This window comes from Trachypithecus francoisi, unplaced genomic scaffold, assembly GCF_009764315.1.
Source record: "Trachypithecus francoisi isolate TF-2019V2 unplaced genomic scaffold, Tfra_2.0 Lachesis_group4, whole genome shotgun sequence".
NCBI classification, from domain to species: domain Eukaryota; kingdom Metazoa; phylum Chordata; class Mammalia; order Primates; family Cercopithecidae; genus Trachypithecus; species Trachypithecus francoisi.
The window spans coordinates 28,493,019-28,516,078 of record NW_022681469.1 but is presented as its reverse complement, the minus strand read 5'-3'; the positions used below and the strand labels follow the sequence as shown (position 1 = coordinate 28,516,078).

Below are 23,060 nucleotides of genomic sequence, written 5' to 3'. Positions count from 1 at the left end.
TTTAAATCTTGATTCCACAATTTACCAGCTCTGCGACCATGGGCAAGCTCCTTAATCTTTCAAAGCCTGTTTTCTCGTGAGTAAAATTAGGATAATAATAGTTCTTCATAGGGTAATCATCAGAAGTTAAAAATGTACATATGAGAAATTCAGCACAGCATCTGGCACAAAGTGATTAACAAATGTTTGCTGTTATTCATTCTTATCATCATTGTTATAAAATGTTGGGTTGAGCTGGGCATGACGGTGCATGCCTGTAATACCAGCTATTCGAGAGGCTGAAGCAGGAGGATTTCTTGAGTTCAGGAGTTGGAGGCTGCACCAAGCTATGATCGCACCACTGCTCTCTAACCTAGAGACAGGGTGAGATCTCTTGTCTATAAAAAGAAAATTAAAATGTTGGGTTGGCAAAAGGGATATAGAAATGTATAAAATGCTGTCCTTGTCCTCAAGAAGCTCAGATCTGTGGTAGGAGAGGCAAGACAGGTCTGCAAACATCATCACAAAACAATGTGATAAGGCAACTGAGGGACAGAGACGGCACAGAGGAGGGAGGGATCATTTCCATAGGAAAGTTTCATGGAAGGCTTCCAAGAGGATATGAAAATTATGTTGATTTTTGAAGAATGAACAGGAATTTTTTAGGTAGCCAAAGTGGGACAGGACATAGCTGGTCGTGGAGAACATGTGTAAAGGCACAGAGAAAGGAAACCACATGGTGTTTTGGGAGTAACTATAATTAGTAATGTTTGGTCAGATCATGAGGTTCTGGTGGGGGTGGGTAAGATGGGGGTGGTAAGATAGAAGATTCTAGAGGAAGTCAAGGCAAGGACCAGATTTTGAAGTGTTTTGCATGCGGAGCTAAAGAGCTAGGATTTAGCACCAGCAATAGGGTGTCAGTAAAGAGTTTTAGAAGAGAGATGTGATCAGATTTGCATTTTGGAAAAATCACTTTGGCAGGGGTGTGAATGATGGACCAGAAAGGTGTGATGGTGGAGACTTGGAAGCCAATTAGGAGGCAGTTGTCCAGGTGAGAAATAATGCCCCGAACAAGAGCAAATGGCATTAGGAATGGAGGAGAGCAAGATGAATTCAAGAGACCCTCGGGAGGTAAGATGAAAGGGATGGGGAGAAGGGAACTTGTTGAGATCTGTATCCAAAGGTGCCCGACCCCTTGGCCGCATTCCACTGTTCCACCGGGGTTGGTGACAGTGTGTGGGAGACGGGGGTGGATGGAAGTGCATTAACCAAGATACAGACTAGAGAAGGAAGCATCAGTTCTTAGGACAGGGGTCAGTTTGTAGTGTGGGAAAGAGGAGGTAGAGAAAGGGTAGTGAATTTCACCTAGCTCTTGTTGAGTATGAGATGTCTGTGTCCACCATGTGAACAGCAGAAAGGAGGCAAATATAAGGCTCTAGAGCACAGGGTAGAGGGAGGGCTGGCGATGGAGACTTGTGCATCTTCAGGGTAATTGTGAAATCAGGGGAATGGCTGAAATACAGAAGGCTCGCCAAAGATCTCTACGTAGTTAATAACTAGCAAAATGTCACTTCTTTGGCCTTCACTTTTATTATGTAAAAGTACTCAGATCAGGCCGAATACAATTTTACTCTCTTTATCCAATGCCGTAGGCTATTGTCGAAGCCACGGCCTGCCATTTCATACCCTTTGCAGTAGGTGGCGCTGACGCCTGGCAGGGAGAAGGCGGCAGCACATGCTGGGCTCGGGGGCGATGGGCTGGTGAGCGGACCTGGCGACGCTCTAGCCCCGAGCCGCGTATTCGCGGCGTATTCGTGGTCGGGTCCTCCCTGGCCACAGGGTGAAGGCCGAGAACCTCTGGCCTCAGGAAGCGCATGCGCAACGGGTTCTCCCAAACATGGAGTCCTGTAGCCCAGGTCTTACCTGAATCAGGTAAGAGGCGGGCGGGGAAGGAGTGCTCTCCCCATGCACCCTCGCAGCCCGCTTCAGGAGTGGGACTAGCGTTCCTTGGTGGGTGTGGCTCGTGTGCGTGGGCCACACCAGTCCTGGGGGGCAGGTAAGTGCGCGTGGCCCAGGAGGCGTGAGGCTGTGCTGGCGAGGGGAGGGCTCCCGGGGCGCGTGGGTTCCCGCACTAGGTGCGCCGCCGCCGGCCCACAAGAGGACCACGTGGGCGAGAGCCTCGGTCGTCGTCTCCCAGCACCTCGGGGTCGTAGAGAACACAAAAGCCAAACCCTCGCCGAGGCTTGACCCCCGCTTAGTCATTAATTAGCTGGCTCCACCCGCCCTCCTGGGCGATTTCTTGGGAGGCTGCGCCTTCCCACTTGGGGGACAGCCAGCCTTGGAGGTAGGGAAGGTCGCAGGCACACGGGTGTGACCGAGTGGTAGAGGGCGCGGCCGTTCGGGGTCGGAGCTGCAGGTGCAGATCCAGGCGCTGGGGTCACCAGGGCGGAGAGCGGCAGTGGTGACGCGGCTGGAGGCCTGGTTCGGGGAGGGGGACAGCCGGTGAGGTGAGGAGAGCAATCGAGGAAAACGGAAGCACCTGCTCCTGGTTGACTCATTCTGGCGAGGCATAATCTAAGGTGGGAAAGTAGTAACAGAAAAAAAAAAAAAAAAAAAAAAAGGCGAGAAAGACCGACTGTGCTTGTGCTGAAGCCCTTGCCTGCCCAGGCAGCTAGGAAATTGCCTGCCTGAAAGAAAGTAGCTATTTTCCTTAGGGGACTGTGGTGAGGGACAAATGAGATAATATCTGTGAAAGGGTAAAGAGCTATAAAAATGCAAGATTCTATTACTTAATTAGAATCCTTCAGCCTGTTTATCTGTTTGAGTGGATAAAATGTCCTCTAGGTGCGGGATAGTGGGGTAGGAGTACCTGGTGAAGCAGTACCAGCTGTGGGATAATGGGATGTGTGGAGTAATGCAGAGGGTGTGTGAAGATAGTTTAGGGGTGCCCGCTGTCACCTGGAGAAACAACCATCTGTCATTTAGGGTCATCTTATTTGGGTAAGAGATTATTCAGTTCCACTGCTTCCCTCGTCTACCACTCATCTTTTGAGCTTTTTACAGCCAAAGACTTTTACTCAAAAATGGGCCCGAAGAGGAAGACACCAGTCGCTTCAGGGATATATTGGTTAATTTGTTTTTGTTTTGTTTTGTTTTTGAGATGAAGTCTCGCTTTGTCGCCCAGGCTTGAGTGCAGTGGCGCCATCTCATCTCACTGCAACCTCCACCTCTGGGGCTCAAGCCATTCTCCTGCCTCAGCCTCCCAAGTAGCTGGGGCTACAGGCACACACCACCACACATGGCTAATTTTTGTATTTTTGGTAGAGATGGGGTTTCACCATGTTGGCCAGGCTGGTCTCAAACTCCTGATCCGAAGTGATCTGCCTGCTTCAGCCTCTCAAAGTGCTGGGATTACAGGCGTGAGCCACTGCTTCCGGCCATATTGGTTAATTTGGTTGAGAGCGAGGTTGATGTGATTTTATTGATGATAATGTCTTCAATTTGTTTTGCCCTCAGTATGAAGCAGCATGTCATACCAAGGGTTCTGGGCTGAGGGACATAACTAGGGAAGACTGAGTTGCAGATTTGTCCCCTCAGTAGAGGATCACCTTGGCCAAGTTCCAGTTCATCTTGGAGCCTTACTTTACCTCAGATGGGAAAAGACCTTGCAAATCATTCATTCAGTCTTATATGCAGAGCTTGCATACCTGCCACAGGGTTACCCAGCCCCCAGTGGACAGGGAATTTGTCCTATCCCCAAATGACTGAGCCACCCAATCCCTCTAGACAGCCCCTACTGTTGGAAAATTCTTTATGTTGAATCGACATCTGTTTCTCTACAATTTGCGCTCATTGGAGCCATACAGAATAAAATGTCTAATGCTGCTTCCACAAATATTTGAGGACCACTAACACATTTCCTTCTTCTACTTACTCCACAAGGCTTCTTTTCTTCAAACTAAATATGCCCAGCGATTTCAAACAGGGAGGCAGTGTGGAGTAGTGGAAAGAAGGCCAGCTTTGGAGCCAGGCACATCTGCGTTCAGTTCCCAGCTCCTTCACATCCTAACACGCAGCATACCGAGCTGCCGTATCTTTCTCTGAAATCTGTGAGTGAAAATACTTGTCTAGTCAGGCTACTGTGAGGATCAGGGATATGTTGGGTGAAGATCCATGCTCATGGTAGGAGCTTAAAATACAAGAGCTGTTACACCTTCAATTTGCAATTCATTTAGTTGATCTTCTCCGAACACATTCCTATTCGTCTCTGTGTTTCAATATCTATCTGCTCTGTAGAACAGAATAAAATGCTTTCTGTGAATTCTAACTAGCAGAATAGAGTAAGATTAGCTTATTTTTGGTACTTCCCCTCAGTCTACAGTCACAGTAGCCTTTTTTAGGGTCCTGTCCTACTGATTCGGTAAGTTTCTCAACCAAAACCCCTTCGTTAACATGTGCTCCTCTGTTCAACCAAGTTTCTCCCATTATGAAGTGTTTTAGTTGATTTGAATCTACAACGATGGCTCTTGAAAGTGGCAGTCCCAGTTGTGTCTTGTTGTCTCCATAAATATCCTGCACTTGTCACATTATGGTTCTCAAACTGGGGTTAGAAAAATATGGTTATTGAATCTGTGGTACCGTCCCTGCAGATCCCATACCACTGTTGTGAATCAGCAAGATAATAAATGCAGAGCTTTCTACATGAATTTTTGCACAAATCTGAGGTCTTATTGTGAGGCGGAACTGTGTTAGACTTGGAATGTGACAAGAATGTGTGATAAGCCACTGGCTGAGGGAAGACTACTGCATGAGATATCCTGCACGGCCCAGGATAGCATCAGCCTGGAGGAACTGAAACGGTGCAACTTCGAGCAAGCCAGAGCAGGCTTTGGATTTATGTGTGGCTGTGTGTTTTCTCAGGGCTCTGAGTGTTTTATACCTTGGGTCAAATTCTCCCCCTGTGGAGGAAGCTCCTTTCTGGAAGTAAATCAGGCACATTTAGAAGATTCGTTAACTCTTTGGCTCCTGGGGGATTATGGCCAGCATTTTCTCTCTTAGACTTCCGACAGCAAATTCCTGGTTGGGCCAAGCCGATATCTTTGAGCTGACTTCTGGACTCAGGGTTCTTCCAAACAGTAATATGCTTTCTAAGATCTGGGTTCCATGCCCATCTCAACCTCAATCCCTCCTTCAAGGAAGTTTTTCCTAATTACTCGGCCAGACATCAATAATGTCTGAAGGGAGGATTTCTCCCGAGTGTCAGACTTGGAATTCCTGTTGTCTTGGGGAGCTCTCCCTGGGACTCCCCGCTTCCCCCAGGGCCTTTAAACTGTTTCTCCTCCAGGCTGCCCACTTGAGCCATGTGGGTAGACATGTTCCATGGCCTTCAGAATAAGATCCTTTGTGGGGCACTCAGTCCATAAACAGAAAATTGCCTTCATCTTGGATGCTGGTGTTTCTGGCCTGGTGAGAATGAAAGTGTGGAATTGTTTGTAGGACTCAAAGTTTCCATTAACAATAAGTATGAAAAATATATAACGTAAAGGCTTTTGTTATTGTTATTATTAAAATAGAAAAGCCTTTACCTTGTTGGAAGAACCGATTTAGATTTTGAAGAGTAATTCAGTCTTTAAAAGGTAGTGATAGTTAAAATAGGTAATCTTTGACTTGTAAAGAGACTAATTTAAATTTTGTTAAGTAACCAATTAAGGCCATAAAGAGTTTAAATCCATCTGTGGCTTCTCATTTTCTCTAGAACAAATTCCTAATTCCCTATGATGAAATTCTCTTGCTAGCCTAATTTTTTGCCTGTTGGTGCCCCGGCTCAAAGGACTTCCCGTTTTCCGCAAATGTACGGCCCTGAGCCTCCAGTGCTTTGCGAAAGCCGTCCCCTCCGGCTGGAATGTTCTTTGTTTCTCTGGTAAATGTCTATTCATCATTCAAGACCACCCTTCCCCCCTCCCCTTAATTACTTCCTCCCCTGTGCGCCCTCAAATTCTTGTACTTATTCAAGCAGTATTTATTAGGGGCCAGCACTGTGGCGGGCTCTGGGGATACAAAAGGCGAATAATACTTGGGCTCGGCCTCTGAGGGCCTTACATGTTAGGAAGGAGTGGGTCAACTGCCACAAACGTTACTAGGAGATTACAAGGAAAATTTTAAAAAGTGGCAGTTCTTGTCTCTCTGCCCCTCCAGATGGCCCGTATCTTGCTCTCGGGACGGGGCTATTTCTCATTTATTTCGCACCCCGGGTTCTTAGTGCGCTGTAGGTGCTAAATCAGCATTTGTTTCATGAGTGCGTTTACTGGGGGCAACCAGACCCCTGCAGAAGTGTACCTGTGTTGTGCCACAGGTTCTGATGACAGGCTCATAGGCGGTAGTTTCCCTGGGTCGCCCTCGGTGACGGGTTGGAGGCCCTGCGGGCCAGCGCCGAACCTTTCGGGGTGCAGAGTTGCAGAGTCGCGGAGGGCCTGGGCCGTGCGCGACCGAAGGGAGGCCTGCAGCGCCTCCTCTGGATGCAGTGGGCACCGGCCGGCCGGCCGCCCCGCTCACCAGCTTGCGCCCCGCGTGCGTTCACAGGTATTTCAGTTTATGGTCAGAAAATGAACACAGACACTTCATGATACTCTATACTTTTCAAAGGCGTAAGGGATGCCTTTTAAAGGATTATGGATTAGAAAAATTCCTCCTTCTTTCTTGTGCCATCGTGCCCTTGCACTGTGATTCTATATTACGTAAATAAAGGGGGCTTTGCTTTCCTAATTGTGCCCACTGTTCTGTGCAGCGCGGACTGGCGCATGCAGGGAGCAGGGCTGCGAGGGCGCTGCTGTAGCCGGGAGTTTGGCATGCCGACCACGTCGCGCTGCTGTAAAGGAAACCTGCCCCGCGCGACGGCGGTGGCTGGAGTGGCAGAAACCGGACTTTGTGCAACTTTGGCCATAGTGGCCATACCATTAATCTGTTTACTAGCTTGTTGGTGGGTCCAGCAGAGCTTGTCGCTCCCTAGCTGCTTGCTCGTGCCCTTGATGGTTACCGGTAGTTAGGAACTTAGGGCGCGTAGGGCCCTCGTGGCTTGCCACCTCTCACGGTTCAGTACAAGGGACGGGAGCAAGCGCCACGGCCGGCACCCCCGAGCCCTGCTGCCCCTTAGGTCGAGCGGCCATCTTCCTGTGGGGCTTGTGGGCGTCCAGTGGGGTTTGTGGGTGATCTGAGGAAAGTGTTGAGGCTCTCAGGGGTCTGCTGTTTTTGCCCGTGGCCTTAACTCGTCAGGGGAGGGTTTCTGCAGCAGAATCTCGGGCTCAGGGTTGGGGGTTCACGAGGGAGCAGCGGGGTCTTGGGGAGGGGGCTCGACACCACTGAAGGTGCTCCCTAAAGGAGCCACTGCTAGAGGGGCACCCCATCTCTGTGGCCGTGGCGGTGGCAGAGTGGCTGGGAGGGGCTCTGCGGCGAGCGGGGGAGCAGGCGGTAGGGGTTCTGCGGCGATGGGCGGGCTAGGGGCGGGGCGCGGGTGGGCTCTAAAAGTCGGTGCCCACTCGCTCCGCGCTGCCGCGGCAACCAGCACACCCCGGCACCTCCTCTGCGGCAGCTGCGCCTCGCAAGCGCAGTGCCGCAGCGCACGCCGGAGTGGCTGTAGCTGCCGGGCGCGGCGCCGCCCTGCGCTGCTGTGGGCTGCGGGCTGCGCCCCTGCTGCCGGCTGGCCCTGCACGGCTGCGGGCTCCGCGGCGTCCGGTGCTCTGCAACGCTGCGGCGGGCGGCATGGGATAACGCGGCCATGGTGCGCCGAGATCGCCTCCGCAGGTGGGTGTGCGGCGGGAACGAGGGGGTGTGGCTGGCCGCCCTGGGACTAGGGCGCGGGCGAGCGGCGGACTGCGTGCCCGTGCTCGAGCCGGGGCTGCCTTCGGGCGAAAACTCTACCGACAGGCGGCACGCATTCCGCGCCCGCTCTGCCTACTTGAGGAGGGGGTGTCACTCATGCACGCAGTGGAATGTTCAGAGCGCGGGACCTCTTTGGGTTAGGATTTCTAGACCCCGGGATTGCCTTGGTGAGATTTAGGATTTCTGGACCCCAGAGTTATCCTGATATGACTTGGGATCCATAATGACCCTAGTCTCACCCTGATACGGATTGGGATTTTTAGATCCTGGCATCACCCTGGCGCGATTTAGGATTTTTATACTCTCATTGTTGCAGCATGATTTAGGATTTCTAAACCCCAGCATCGCCCTGATTTGATTTAGGATATTTGGACTCCGGCTTCCCTCTGGTGCGATTCAGGATTCTTAGACTCCGCCTTTGCCGTGGCGCGATTTAGGATTTATAGATGCCGGCAAAGCCCTGGTGCGATGTAGGATTTTTAGACCCCGCCATTACCGTGGCGCGATTTAGGATTTCTAGACCCCCAAAGAGCCCTGGTGCGATGTAGGATTTTTAGACCCCGCCATTACCGTGGCGCGATTTAGGATTTCTAGACCCCCAAAGAGCCCTGGTGCGATGTAGGATTTTTAGACCCCGCCATTGCCGTGGTGCGACCTAAAGGATAGACCCCAGCATCGTCCTGGTGCGATTTAGAGTTTTTAGAACCCCGGTATCTCCGTGGCGCACCTTAGAATTTCAAAAACAAGATAATCGCAGTGCCGAGATCGCCGTGGTGCAGCTTAGGATTTCAAGACCCAGGTACCACGGTGGCGGGAGTCACCGCAAAGTGACTAGAACTCGCAGTACCCGTCAGCTGCCTTAAGTAGTTTTCAGATTTCAGTAACAAGCGCGAGTGAGAACGGCGACGTGACCAAACGGTCATGTTGCGCAACGACTGTTCGCCTTAGTTTCGCGGGTTTATAAAGTGGTTCATTCATTTTGCGGCGACGCCATCAGGTGGGCAGCAGGTTGGGTGGTATTATTACGGGAGTGTGTTTTTCTGTTTACAAGATGAAGCAATCAAGGCCCAGAAATTTCTGGAAAGTTTGTTACTGGAGTTTGCTTATTTTCTCTGCTCATGGCTCATCAAATAATTGGGATTTTGGCCAAAAAATGTTTGCTTAACCCATTTCGCCTACTGACTGCTAGGCTGCTTCACTTCTAAAAATCCTAAAAGGTCATGGGGGCATTTTTACTGAGGTAATGAGACAAGAAACGGCTCCCTGAGAGGTTGCCGCTTTGCTTTCTTGGAGTAAGAGGAGGAAGGTGTGGAGGGGGGTGTCCAGGAGTGGAGTATGTTGGTCGATCGCCTCGATTTTTAACCCCCACTTTCCCTAAGCACCAGCGGGGAAGCCTCCCCATTTGCCGCTCTGGCCGTCCCTCCCGGGGCTCTCTGCTGAGTCACTGCAGAGATTCAGCTGCTGGAACCCCGTGGATGAGCGCGATGAGAAGCACTGGGGGAAAGGAGTAATGAAATCCTCACATGAAAATGTATGCATTGAAGTAAAGATCATCAAAACTTAATGCTTTTTGTCATCTGACTTTTCAAGGAGGTATTTGGGATATAGCCTGCTATTGTTGTGGGGTGAAAACTGTGATATAACTGTCATGTTCTGGCACTTTTTTGGAACCATTTCTAGTATTACCTTGAGAAGTAGGACTAAATGGTTCTATCCGTCTTTACGGACAGGTACTTTGGAGAAAAAAGGAAATGACTGCCCTAATAATGCCTAAAAAATAGGCTGGGGAGCTGAGATTCTTTAAGAAACATGGTTATTTTACCACTGTAAAACCACAGGTTTGTTTTTAGAGTTTAGCTATCTCTATCTCTAAAACTATCGGGGATTTGGGGGGGGGAAGTATCTTGTAAGTTGAGGAAGTTAGTGAACGTGTAGATTACAGGTAATAGGGAAGAATGTGTGTACAAACAGAAAGCCATTTCCCCCAGGGCTTTAGCAATTAATTAATTTGAGCTCTATGACAACTCTAATTTTAGTTTTGGAGGGTATTATTTCCATTCTGGCTGTTTTGAGAGAACTTCCATCCTACTGACAATTCTTAATCTGTTGACCATCAGAAGTCATAGACTTGAAACAGAACTGTTAATAATTCCTGTTTGGCACTCCTTGTCAATGTGGATAAACTGACTTGTGCCTTTGAAGGCCTGGGCATGGGAGAGTTGCGTGTACCAACCAGTGCTCTTTTTCCAAAGACAAATCAATTCTCACATGCTGGGTATGAGTTATGCCTTATCTGGGGGTGGGGGAGCGTCTTAGGAAATTAAATGGAAACTTCAAGAGTCTGCTAAGAAAAGCAGAAATATAATCTACTGCCCTGACCTCTCAAGAGATTAGATATTCAGGGTCATAACAAAGCTGCTTATGTTGGAATACCCAGCGCAGCTATCTTACTTTCAGACTGTTTACCCTGAGCAGTTTCTCAGCCCAAACCCAGAAACCAGTACTAAATGGGGCTTCATTTAGGCAGGAGGGCTGATAAGCACGCATTAAAAATCAGGAGCAACTCTCTGCTTGAGGACATGTGATAAGTTACTACACACACACTCTTTTAAGACATGAGATATAGCACATACATATATTTTGAACATTTTACTGTTGGGGGCTAGTGGGTAGATGGTAGAGCTTTTGGAGTAAATAAGAAGTTATTTTTTTTCCTGGGAAACCTTGATAAAAGTCAACGAAAGAGTGTCCAGCATTTGTCATCTCCCTTTTATTTATATAAAGTCCTCTTCAGCAGGTATTGGGAAGACCACAAAGGTAGGGGCTAAGGGGTTAAAGTTGGGGAGCAGAGGCAGAAGATTATATGTTGAAATAATGTATTTTTTTCCTTAAAATTAGAATGATGAACAAATATGGCGAGTGCTATGGCAGACAGAGGTTCAATTATAGTCTTGGTCAGCTTTGTGCCTATGTGAAGGGCAACGTAATCATTGCTGGTTAACAGCAGTCTCCCACGCCATCCTACCAGGTTTTGGTTTGTAGATGAGTGTACAATGTTACCTGACTGCTTACAGTGGGTCTCTGCTTTTCCTACAGGATGAGGGAGTGGTGGGTCCAGGTGGGGCTGTTGGCCGTGCCCCTGCTTGCTGCGTACCTGCACATCCCACCCCCTCAGCTCTCTCCTGCCCTTCACTCATGGAAGTCTTCAGGCAAGTTTTTCACTTACAAGGGACTGCGTATCTTCTACCAAGGTAAGAAATGGACTATTGGAACACCTGCGTGTATCGGTCATGTAAGTCCCAGATGAGGTATTTATTTTGTGTGTACTGGTCTCTTGTTGCTCCTTAATGATGGAGGAGAGTATCTCTCTCTTTCTGTGTAGTGAGGTTGCAGAGAAGCGCAGAAAACTGCTGGGAGAATGGGGGTTGGGACTGAGATTCCAACCTGCAGAACTTACCTTTTAGGATAAGTTTTCTTTGTTGCTTGATATGTATTCTGATGTTATTATTTTTTTAATTGGGCAACCTTAGTGTCAGGTAATATATAAAATATTAATAGATATAACCACCATTGGTTCTCTCCTCACCATCCCTGATTTCATTTTATCGTTTTCTGTAGATTATTTGTAGTGTAACTGTGATTTAAGTCTTAATACCATTATATAAATTAATTTGCTAGTGATGATTATTATTATGACCATTACTTATCAAGTAATTACCATATGCCAGGTACTGAGTTATGTTTTCAGCCTTCATTGTTTTATCTTTATAACAGCATTTGGAGATAGGTGCCATTAACCTCATTTTATAGGTGAAGAACCTGAGAAACAGATTGGAAATGATTTATTTTGAGCGGGGGTCAAGAGCAATAACGAAAAATGTTTGTCATAAACCGTTTTTCATTATTGCTCCTGACCTCCTCTCATTTGCTATATTCAATTAAGTAAGTATACAATTTTCATTATGTTGGCTTGGGTTATTTCCAGTTTTACTGTTTTAAAAAACTAATGTTGAAGGAAAAGCTTCATGTCTGTACAGTTTATTTTTTCCTTACATTTTCAAACTATACTACTTGCATAAACGGAATGATTTTATTTGCACAGATTCTCAAGAAAAAACCTCTTAGGCTAAAGTATATACAATTTTCAACTGCTTCTAATTTTTGAAAACCTTATTACCAAAGTTTCATGTCACTGGCAGTATATGAATATACCAGTTTTAATCCAATACTATTAGCAAGGTTAATATTGTCTAAATGTTTACCTAATTTAGATGACGCTGAATGCTTCCGTATTGTCCTATGCATTTAAAAAGTTCATGTTTATGTTGATTAAGCCCTTTTTGTAGTTGACAGGATTTTGTAATAGTTTTATTATGTTTTTGATGTTAGATTGGGTCTCCTGCTGAATGAAAAGTGCTGAGCAAATAGTATAAGCTAAAGGTGTTCTTTGGGAATAGTTGCTATCTCTTAGAGAATTTCTGTGAGGCCATTCATGATAAAGTACTAATAATTTGTAGTTTTTGTGTTGTGATCATATGCTTTTAACTGTGAAAATTTACTTTTCACCATGAAAAAATCTGCATATTACAAAACAAAAGGAGAAATGGGGATATGCTTTTTAAAAAACACCTAGGTTGAGTAAACAGGTGCCTTCAAGTATTTTCACGTAGCATGATTTTTACTATGTTTTAATATACAGATCAAAAGGAGAAAAGGCCTGTTCTCACCTAACGCAGTAAACTTACATTTTAAAAAGAACTGTGTCATTTTAATGTCAATTTGGTCACAATTTCTTGTCTTTTGTATCAGATTACTTATATTTTAACATCTTCGAGGTTATTTTTATAGGGATTTGGCCTGATTAATTGTACTTTCCTTCTTCCTAGACTCTGTGGGTGTGGTTGGAAGTCCAGAGATAGTTGTGCTTTTACATGGTTTTCCAACATCCAGCTACGATTGGTACAAGGTAATGAAGTCAGACTTCTAGGTCCTACTATGTCTTAAAAAGCCTCGGCCGGGCGCAGTGGCTCAAATCCTAGCACTTTGGGAGGCTGAGGTGGGAGGATGACCTGAGGTCAGGAGTTTGAGACCAGCCAGGCTAACATGGCGAAACCCCATCTCTACTAAAAATATAAAAATTAGCCAGGCATGGTGGCACAAGCCTGTAATCTCAGCTACTCGAGAGGCTGAGGCAGGAGAGTCGCTTGAACCTGGGAGGCAGAGGTTGCAGTGAGCCGAGATCGCACCACTGCACTACAGCCTGGGTGACAGAGCGAGACTCTGTCTCAAAAAAAAATTTTTTTTTAAATAAAAATTAAAATAACCTTTTATTTATTTTTAAAAAATTAAAAAATTTTTAAAATAAAAATTAAAATTATAAAAATTTAAAATTTTTATTAAAATAATGAAAATTAAAAGGATTTTGTTGTCAGCACTAGAAGGCTCTTGCACATTTGAATTGCTTCTAAAAAATATTAAATGTTGAACTGTTTCTTATATACTGAAAGGGAATGATAAACTCCTTGGCACTCTGGAAGGAATCACTGCCAAGTTATCCTCCCTCAACAGGGATTCATTAGCAGGAAGAAAGCATTCTCCAGGAGGATCATCTGTGGGGCCTGTGCTGGTTTCATGGGGTTTTCTCTTTATGGAAGGCTGTCAAGCCAAGAGAGGGCTGAAGCTCCTGTGCTACTGCAGGTCTGGTGAAAGGGAGGGGCAAGAGCAGAAAGCCCAAATCATCCTTCCTTTCTTGTAGATTTGGGAAGGTCTGACCTTGAGGTTTCATCGGGTGATTGCCCTTGATTTCTTAGGCTTTGGCTTCAGTGACAAACCGGTAAGCGGCACCTATCTGGGGCTGGTGATGGGGTGTCGGGACGGACATAGACTGTGAGGGTTAGGTTGGCAGAGAGCTGTCCTCATGACTTCATCCTGTGTATGTGGGCTTTCCTTTCCTCAGAGACCACATCACTATTCCATATTTGAGCAGGCCAGCATCGTGGAAGCACTTTTGCGGCATCTGGGGCTCCAGAACCGCAGGATCAACCTTCTTTCTCATGACTATGGAGATACGGTTGCTCAGGAGCTTCTCTACAGGTCAGTGGAGCTTCAAACTTCAGCTTATAATGCTAGGAGAGCACATCGTTTCTGGACTCTTTGCATCCTTTTTCTCTCTTGGGAGTTGTCTTCAGAGGTGCACTGGTTTAAGTCTGCTCAGCTACATGTGTGTTTCCTCATCTCCCTTCTAGGTACAAGCAGAATCGATCTGGTCGGCTTACCATAAAGAGTCTCTGTCTGTCAAATGGAGGTAAATGTCTTGGTGGTAGGTAGAAAGTGGGTGTAGTCTAGAAGGGCCATCGTTAGATACCACAGTGGCACCTAAATGGTAATCTGATAATATTGCGAGTAGACATAATTAAACTATGAGATCTCTACCTTTTCTGTGCCATCAACTCCTTTGGTGGCCTGACAGGATTTATGGACCCTTTCTCAGAATGTTTTTAAATAAACAAACAGCATTACAAAGGATAGTGACTTTACTTACACAGTCAGTAAAAAGCTGCATTATAGTCATATGTGCTTTTTCAATGCATTAGATAGCAGGATCTAGTGGAGGACCTAGGAACAGCTGTATCAGAAGTGGGGAGGGTAAAGGCTGTCTGCCGTATCTGTGACAACTGCAATAGGTTAGGAGAGTATAGGATTGAAGGTACAGAAAAAAGCCACAAGTGTTTCTAATCCTACTATGATGTTAGTGTAGAAAATCCTTACTTAATGTCATCAATGGGTTCTTGGGAACTGTGACTTTAAATAAAATGTTATAGTGGAACCAATTTTTTTTCTCATCAGTGTTTTAAAGAAAGGATGTTATTCAAGGACCTGCTGTACCTCATTTTGCTTAAAGCCGAAGTTTCCAAGAACCTATCCTGATGTTAAGTGAGGACTTAACTGTATGAGTTTCCCCAACTCCTAACTGGCACTGCCAAGTTTCAGTTAGAAAATACCGAACCCCTGATGAGACCTTCTGGGCAGCCAGCTTGCAAGTCCATGAATACCCAAATGTCTCCTGAATGCCTTAAGAGCAGACTGGGAGAGAAATCTGTCTCTCCCTTTATCACTTATGCTCATGGCTTTCTTCCACTGACTCTGAAGAGAAATGGAAAAGAAAAACTCTAGGTTTTTTAAAGGACCTATACTTATTTAAAAACTTCTTGTTTTATTCTTGCAGCCCAAATCATTAACCCTTGTGTTTTGAGTGATGGCGGAAATGCTAAGGGGAGTCAGAGCCTGGTTATCAGCATTTTGGATGACCATATATTTTCTCCCCGTTTCACAATCTTTAAGATGGGAAAAGTAATTCCAGTGGGATTTATTGTGACCAGTTAAACATATAATTCCTGGAGATGTAATTAGATGACAGTTTAAATTTTTATTCGTAATTCTGTTTTGGTAGTAAAGGCTGCAGAGGTGATGGTGAATAGGGTGGGTAGTTTCTGATAATGGGCTTGCCTTTGACCTTAATGTAGGTAGGCTGGGTGAGGTGGCTTACACCTGTAATCCCAGCACTTTGGGAGACTGAGGCAAGAGGATTGCTTGAGCTTGAGACCAGTGAGACCCCCGTCTCTATAAAAAAAAAAAAAAAAAAATTAAAGCTATAGGTAAATGACTAAGATAAGTCTCTTCTCCTACAGGTATCTTTCCTGAGACTCACCGTCCACTCCTTCTCCAAAAGGTTGGCTACTTCACTGACAGACTTTAGTTTGAGGATTTGCACTGACGTAGATAATGCTGGGACCTTTAAGGGCCGTAGCTCCTGTGATCGGCAGTAGCTCAATACTTTTCCTTGGGAATTTATCTTAATGAAGTTAGTTTTTCCCTTCATAGGCAACTAAAGCAGAGGCAGTGGCCCCTACATAAACCCAAAACCCATCCTAAGAATAAGAGATCAACAAATATTTGCAGAAATAACAGCTATGGAAAGATCTGTGTCACAAGCTTGATGTTTGAACAAATTAGGATCCTACTCTAAACTTGAATATATCAGAGTTAAAGTTTTAGGGATTTAGTGAATTGTAGCAAAGTAATCTTAGATGGAATTAGAAATAGATTTGTCTTCCTTGAGAGAAGAATGTGGGTAGGCAAAACAAAATGCCAAGTACCAAACCATTCAGTAGCAGGAGATTTGGCTAAAGATTTAGTTCCTGCCGGGCACAGTGGCTCACACCTGTAATCCCAGCACTTTGGGAGGCTGAGGCGGGTGGATCACGAGGTCAGGAGATTGAGACCATCCTGACTAACATGGTGAAACCCCATCTCTACTAAAAATACAAAAAATTAGCCAGGCGTGGTGGCGGGTGCCTGTAGTCCCAGCTACTCAGGAGGCTGAGGTAGGAGAATGGCATGAACCCGGGAGGCGGAGCTTGCAGTGAGCCAAGATCAGGCCACTGCATGCCAGCCTGGGCAACAAAGTGAGACTCCGTCTCCAAAAAAAAAAAAAAAAGATTTAGTTCCTAATATAAAACCCTTTGCCCAGGTGAAGGTCTTCCTCTGGATTCTTGAGCTTTACTTCCACTTATTCCCCTCCAGCTACTCAAAGACGGAGGTGTGCTGTCACCCATCCTCACACGACTGATGAACTTCTTCGTGTTCTCTCGAGGGTAAGTGTCACTGTCAAATATTGACTGTGGCCTAGGAACAATGTTGTGAAAAGTTGCTGCCATTACAATTCTGGGCCAAATCCTAGGGCTTGATATTTTAAAGCAAAGGTGTTGGCCGCTTGCCAGGGAAGTAGAAGGAATTCATAAATTACCTATGGGTCGGACTGATGGCCGGGACTGCATGGCCTCTGAGGTTCCAGCCATATTGAACATTCTGAGTTCTCCTCACACTTATCTTCCTGCGTTTTGGACTCTTTCAGTCTCACCCCAGTCTTTGGGCCATATACTCGGCCCTCTGAGAGTGAGCTGTGGGACATGTGGGCAGGGATCCGCAACAATGACGGGAACTTAGTCATTGACAGGTAAGAAATTACCCTTTGCTTTGGCTTCCAGATAAGCGTTTTTGTGGAGAGTGGGGATTGCTTGTTCTGTTCCTTGCTGGCTTATTCCCTATCACAGGAAGGCTGATGACCTATGGGGCAAACCAAAAAGTCACGGTCTATATGAAGAAAGAAACAGAAAATAGAGTGAAACTGGACTCTTTGTTAGTATTAAATGCTTCAAAGTGTTGAATCATGGTTGTGAAAGTAGCCTAGTGCCTCCCTCAAGGTATAAGGCTCTTCCTTTTGCCTATCTTTCTGAGCAACAGGGAGTGAGAGGGCAGACTTACCTTTTCTGTCTTGTACAAACAATTCCCATGCCTTGGTTCAAATGAGAAGGTAGACCCAAACCAGCTTTCACAGGGGACCCAGAGGTAGTGACAGCTGTAACTACTTGGGCTAAGGCTCTGTCTTCTAGCCACCTGGCTCCGTGTAGCTTCCAGTGTTTTTACTGAGGGCTTTGCTGGGAATTGTGTGTTAGAGGCAGCCAATCCTCCCACCCTCTCCTAACCCCCACAGGATCCCTGAACATTTCATTTTAGTATTAAAAAACTGAAGAACAATTAAGACTGACTTTCAAAATTATCTTATATTTTCCTTTCCAAAAAGTAAATACTGTTTCTAAGATGAGATATTTGAGGGTTCACAAAAATAACTGTCCTGGAGTTGCCAGGCAGAATGAGTAGAATACATGAGTTCTAAAATGTGGCAGTAGTGTCTTATGCTGGAGAAGGAGGAATTCTCTCCATTTTATCTGTGGTCAGATGAAGCTTTGTGCTCATCAACATCTACACTTAGAATTCTGAAGTAGATGTTGGCTGGGCACAGTGGTTCACACCTGTAATTTGAGCACTTTGGGAGGCCAAGGTGGTCGGATCACCTGAGGTCAGGAGTTCGAGAACAGCCTGGCCAACATGATGAAACCCTGTCTCTACTAAAAATACAAAAATTAGCCAGGTGTGGTGGCACACGTCTGTAATTCTAGCTACTCAGGAGACTGAGGCACAAGAATTGCTTGAGCCCAGGAAGCGGAGGTTGCAGTGAGCTGAGATCATGCCACTGCACTTCAGCCTGGGCAACAGAGTGAGACTCCATCTCAAAAAAAAAAAAAAAGTAGATGTCAACACAGATGATCATGTGTTTCAATCCTCTTATTTTAAAAATGAGGAGTCTAGCCAGGTTCTTTGGCACATGTTTGTACTCCCAGCTACTTGGGAGGCTGAGGTGGGAGGATCTCTTGAGGCCAGGAGTTACAGCTGTAGTGAGCTATGATTGCACCTGTGAATAACCACTGCACTCCAGCCTGGGTAACATAGGGAGACCTTGTCTTTTAAAAAACAAACAAACCAACAAATGAGGAAACCAAGTTGAAAGATCTGTGTTATATATTTGAGTCAGAGAGGTAGGTAGTGGTGAAGCCAAAATTGGAACCTTAGACCTGGGCTTTTTAGTTACATAAAATCCAAACCAACTATCAGCCTTCCTAGATCTCATTCCCTGCTTAATAAATACATGAAACCACTAATTCTTATATTGATAGTAGGCATAATCACTGCTAGAGCTACATGGTGGTTAACTCTAGAGGTTAACAGAAATGGATAAATTAAGTGGGATATTTCCAGGAATGCTAAACTGCTTCTGGATTAAGAAATTGTATCTTGTATTCCTTGTGGCTCTTGTCATGCCCTTGAATCCCTGTAACAGTAAAGGTTTCTTGTTCTGCTCATGCTGACTTACCTGTCCTACAGTCTCTTACAGTACATCAATCAGCGGAAGAAGTTCAGAAGGCGCTGGGTGGGAGCTCTTGCCTCTGTAACTATCCCCAGTGAGTATTTTTATATTATTGATAGGAAGCTGAAGGACTATAGGGTTAAAATAATTGCAACTCCTTTATACAATTAGGGTTACCAGATTTAGCAAATAAAAATGTTAAGATACCCAGTTAAATTTGAATTTTAGATAAACAACAAATGCTTTTTTAGTATTTAAGTATGTGTTGTACAATATTTAGGACCTACTTACACCAAAAAGAAACCATTTTTCATCTGAAATTCAAATTTATCTGAGTATCCTTTATTTTACTGGCAACTGTACTCATGACATCTGGAACAGTGATGTTTGTGTGTAGAGTGAAGTATATAAAAAACAGACATTACCGTAAAGGTAGTTGGTATTACTGATTGCTGTGGTGTGCATTGTCAGTGACTGCCACATTACATGCTGAATTGCTCAGACAGAAGGCTGTTTGGATTACTAATCAAGAGGCTATAGGTGGTTTGTACGTATTTGTCTTTTCATTCTTACAGATTTAAAAAGAAAATTACAGTGTTTCACACATAGTGATTAGTGCTCAGGAAATGATCGGTTGATTTCAAATGTCAAAAGTCTATTATAACTGAAGAGATACTTAAAGAATGATAGTATCCTGGACTTAGAGAATGTTGAAAGATGGGCATATTCCATTTGGTCTAGAGTGCAGGAGAGCTGGATGAGGGACCAATTAGTTGTCTATGGGAGGAGATGTATCCAATGAATGAACTGGTGCATTCCTAGCCGCTCTTTAGAGGTTACCTAATAAAACAAGCTAGGTTTTCTATCACACACAAAAAATATTTACAGAAAATATTTTCTTGGGCTGGCTGAGGAGGCTCACGTCTGTAATCCTAGCTCTTTGGGAGGCTGAGGCGGGAGGACTGCTTGAGCCCAGGAGTTTGGCACCACTCTGGGCAACACAGTGCGAAAAATTTTTCTCTACAGATAAATTTAAAAGTTAGCCAAGTGTGGTGGTGCACACCTGTATAAAGTCTCAGCTACTGAGGACACTGAGGTGGGAGGATCGCTTGGGCCAATGAGTTTGAGGTTACAGTGAGCTATGACTGCACCACTGCACTCCAGCCTGAGCAACAGAGATAGACCTTGCTTATTATAATAAAAAAAGGGAGAAGAAAACATTTCTTTTTGGAGAGGAGTTAATTTTAGGGTGGGAGTAAAACAGATGTGAGAGCTGTTAAGTATTTCATTCCTTTTCTCTTTCCTAGTTCATTTTATCTATGGGCCATTGGATCCTGTAAATCCCTATCCAGAGTTTTTGGAGCTGTACAGGTGAGTCTCCCCGAGAGAGGTCTATGTTTTGTTAGTATCTCATCCTGACAGTGGTAAACAGAATTACCTGTTGAGGGCTATTGGCTCTAGCCATTGTCTCTAACCTCATTGGCTGTTCATCCAGGAAACAATAAAAAGATTGAGTTGAGGAATCTTATTCTAACATAATTGTAGTATCACGAAATTCAGTTATACATTCTCTTGATTTATACATAGTCTGTTTTCACTGTTATGACTGCTACATATTCCTTGGTGTACAAAAAGCTCTCATGTGAGTCAAAGGTTTAAAGTGGATATATCCTACAAAGTGTTTGTTTTAGTCCGATTGTAAAGCCAATTCATTGACTTAGGCTGAGCAGATGGCAAAGAGACTGAGAAGAGCTCATTGTGGAAAAGTGCCTTCTCATTGGTTGCTATTCTCTCTAGGTACTTACTTGGAAGGTATCAGAATATGAAATATTGATTGATTATGTCACATAAGAATGTTCCATACCTTCCTGTGGCCTACTGGATACAAGCTAGTAGTAAACAGCTTGCATATAATTTTAAATAAAATACCCCCCCCCCCCATCTCCTGGGATTAAGGGAAGAGCCTTGGTTATCTCTGCTTGGGCAGTGAGTTGCTGTGTGATCCACTTGTTTGATGCTTCATCCTTCTCTAAGGAGCTGAAAGTCATCTTGCTTTGACAATTGTTGCAAAAGTGTTATATTTTCAAGTTGTTGTTTGTTGGATTATGAACATTTAAAAACTAGTTTGTATAAATGGAATTGGCAAGTTTACCTGCCTAAGATACAATTTCAGAGTAGAAGGTGAATAAGCTCTTTGGTGGCTCCTTCCAGTGTGGTGTGTCCACAGGGTCATTTACTGGGGCTTCCCACTGGCTTACATCCCTCCTCCTCCAGCCTCAAGTTCACCTGCGTGCTGTTCTCTTCCACTAGGAAAACGCTGCCGCGGTCCACAGTGTCGATTCTGGATGACCACATTAGCCACTATCCACAGCTAGAGGATCCCATGGGCTTCTTGAATGCATATATGGGCTTCATCAACTCCTTCTGAGCTGGAAAGAGTAGCTTCCCTGTATTACCTCCCCTACTCCCTTATCTGTTGTGTATTCCACTTAGGAAGAAATGCCCAAGAGAGGTCCTGGCCATCAAACATTATTCTCTCACAAAGTCCACTACTCAAATTGGTGAACAGTGTATAGGAAGAAGCCAGCAGGAGCTCTGACTAAGGTTGACATAATAGTCCACCTCCCATTACTCTGACATCTGATCAAATGTATCTTGGCTTTGTTTTTGTGTTATTAGGAAATTCTGATGAGCATTACTATTCACTGATGCAGAAAGACGTTCTTTTGCATAAAATACTTTTTAACACTTTGGATTTCTCTGAAATATTTAGAAGTGCTCATTTCTGGCCCAGCCCCAACAGGAATTCTATAGCAAGGAGGAGGCGAAGGGGGCCTCCTTCCCTTTCCTTGAATGACTTTATGGGCACATGCCTTTTAAAAGTTCTTTAAGCAACACAGAGCTGAGTCCTCTTTGTCATACCTTTGGATTTAGTTTCATCAGCTGTTTTTAGTTATAAACATTTTGTTAAAATAGATATTGGTTTAAATAATATAGTATTCTAGGTATTTAAGACTATGATTTACCTATACATTACATATATTTTATAAAGACACTAAACCAGCATACCCTTACTCTGCCAGAGTAGTGAAGCTAATTAAACATGTTTGACTTCTGAATAAATTGAACTAAATCCAAACTACTTCCTAAAATCACAGGACATTAAGGACCAATAGCATCTGTGCCAGATATTGACTGTTATTAGCTGGGAAGACCAATTCTAACAGCAAATAACAGTCTGGGACTCCTCATACCTCAGTGCTTAGAAGCATGTTTCTCTTGAGCTACTATAGAGGGGAAGGGATTGTTGTGTAGTCCAAGTCACCATGCTGAATGTACACTGATACCTTTATGATGACTGCTTAACTGTCCCAGAGAGGCTTTCCAATGTAGCTCAGTAATTCCTATACTTTACAGACAGGAAAGTTCCAGAAACTTTAAGAACAAACTCTGAAAGACCTATGAGCAAATGGTGCTGAATACTTTTTTTTAAGCCACATTTCATTGTCTTAGTCAAAGCAGGATTAAGTGATTATTTAAAATTCATTTTTTAAAATTAGCAACTTCAACTATAACAACTTTGAAACTGGAATAAGTGTTTATTTTCTATTAATAAAAATGAATTGTGACAAAAGTGGACTCTGGCTTCCCCTCCCCCTCACCCCCACCCCTCTGGGATAAAAATTTTCCAGCATTGCCAGGAGCTTTCAGGTACACATTAAATTAAAGAATAAAATGAAGTTAAGCAGCTGGAGTATAGGATAGTATTTGATTTTCAAGATCACCTGAAGCTGCACTATCGTACCAAAGCTGACCAAGTATAATAAAAAGAAAAAAAAAACAACCCATGCACAAAGATAGACACCTGCTTGATCTGCTGGCTCAGGGCCAAATGTTTAATTTGCTTCTCCAAAGTCATTCATCTTCAAAAGTGTGATTCTGGGAAACTGATGCCACTAGCCTAAAAGCCCACTGACCGTGAAGTGTACATCAGTTTCCTCTTGTCCAGTAAGCCTTTATCCAACAGAAGCTAAGATAACATCTACAGGTGTTCTCTCTTTGCTTCTGACAGTCACCTGCATGGTTACTCCATCGGCTAAGGCCAGCCTGGACCTCACCAATAAATCATAGCCACCTCTGAATATACCTGAGAGAAAAAAGTGAGGAAAACTATATTAAGAACCCAAAACAAGCACTGGATAATGAAATTTATCATGCTCTCCCTGCATCTCCTTTCTATTAGTTTAGCTTTTCCAGAGATCTGTGGAAATTGAATCCTGCGCATAAATTCCAAATATATATTCCAAATATAAATTTTTTATATTCCCATGAAACCAGGTACATAGAAGTTATTCAAAAATACCAATTTAGAGTACTCAGAAGGAAAGTTGGTGGTGGCCTTGGTATCTGTTGGAGAGATTTAAGTGTTTTAGGTCAAATG

The 23,060-nt window shown here is 44.5% G+C and overlaps 2 protein-coding genes across 7 annotated transcripts in view; one reads left to right on the top strand and one right to left on the bottom strand.

Moving 5' to 3' along the window:
* Positions 1-1,552: 1,552 nt before the first annotated feature.
* On the top strand, positions 1,553-22,253 carry MEST. 4 transcript variants are annotated; one of them, XM_033194251.1, is made up of 12 exons: positions 1,553-1,911; positions 10,951-11,105; positions 12,741-12,820; positions 13,610-13,687; positions 13,811-13,947; positions 14,100-14,158; positions 15,543-15,583; positions 16,438-16,508; positions 16,769-16,870; positions 18,637-18,713; positions 19,927-19,990; positions 20,930-22,253. In XM_033194251.1, the coding sequence occupies exons 2-12, from the start codon at positions 10,952-10,954 to the stop codon at positions 21,045-21,047; spliced, it is 981 nt and encodes a 326-aa protein (XP_033050142.1). In that variant the 5' UTR covers positions 1,553-1,911; position 10,951; the 3' UTR covers positions 21,048-22,253. The 4 variants fall into 4 exon arrangements, with proteins under 4 accessions (XP_033050142.1, XP_033050143.1, XP_033050140.1 ...); XM_033194252.1 differs by lacking the exon at positions 1,553-1,911 and adding an exon at positions 1,934-2,035; XM_033194249.1 differs by lacking the exon at positions 1,553-1,911 and adding an exon at positions 7,496-7,776.
* Positions 22,199-23,060, bottom strand: part of COPG2 (COPI coat complex subunit gamma 2) — a 160,064-nt gene continuing 159,202 nt past the window's right edge. For 2 of the 3 annotated variants that reach the window (XM_033194247.1, XM_033194248.1), the window contains one exon: positions 22,199-22,766. In XM_033194247.1, the coding sequence (XP_033050138.1) occupies positions 22,636-22,766 (131 nt within the window). In that variant the 3' untranslated portion in view covers positions 22,199-22,635. The remainder of the gene's footprint in view (positions 22,767-23,060) is intronic. The other variant, XM_033194246.1, reaches the window with a different exon arrangement.

Coding starts and splice junctions, on each gene's coding strand:
- MEST (XM_033194249.1), top strand. CDS start 7,751: ATGGTGCGCCGAGATCGCCTCCGCAG. Junction 16,871..18,636: donor GGGAACTTAGTCATTGACAG/GTAAGAAATTAC, acceptor CCTGTCCTACAG/TCTCTTACAGTACATCAATC. Junction 18,714..19,926: donor TGCCTCTGTAACTATCCCCA/GTGAGTATTTTT, acceptor TCTCTTTCCTAG/TTCATTTTATCTATGGGCCA.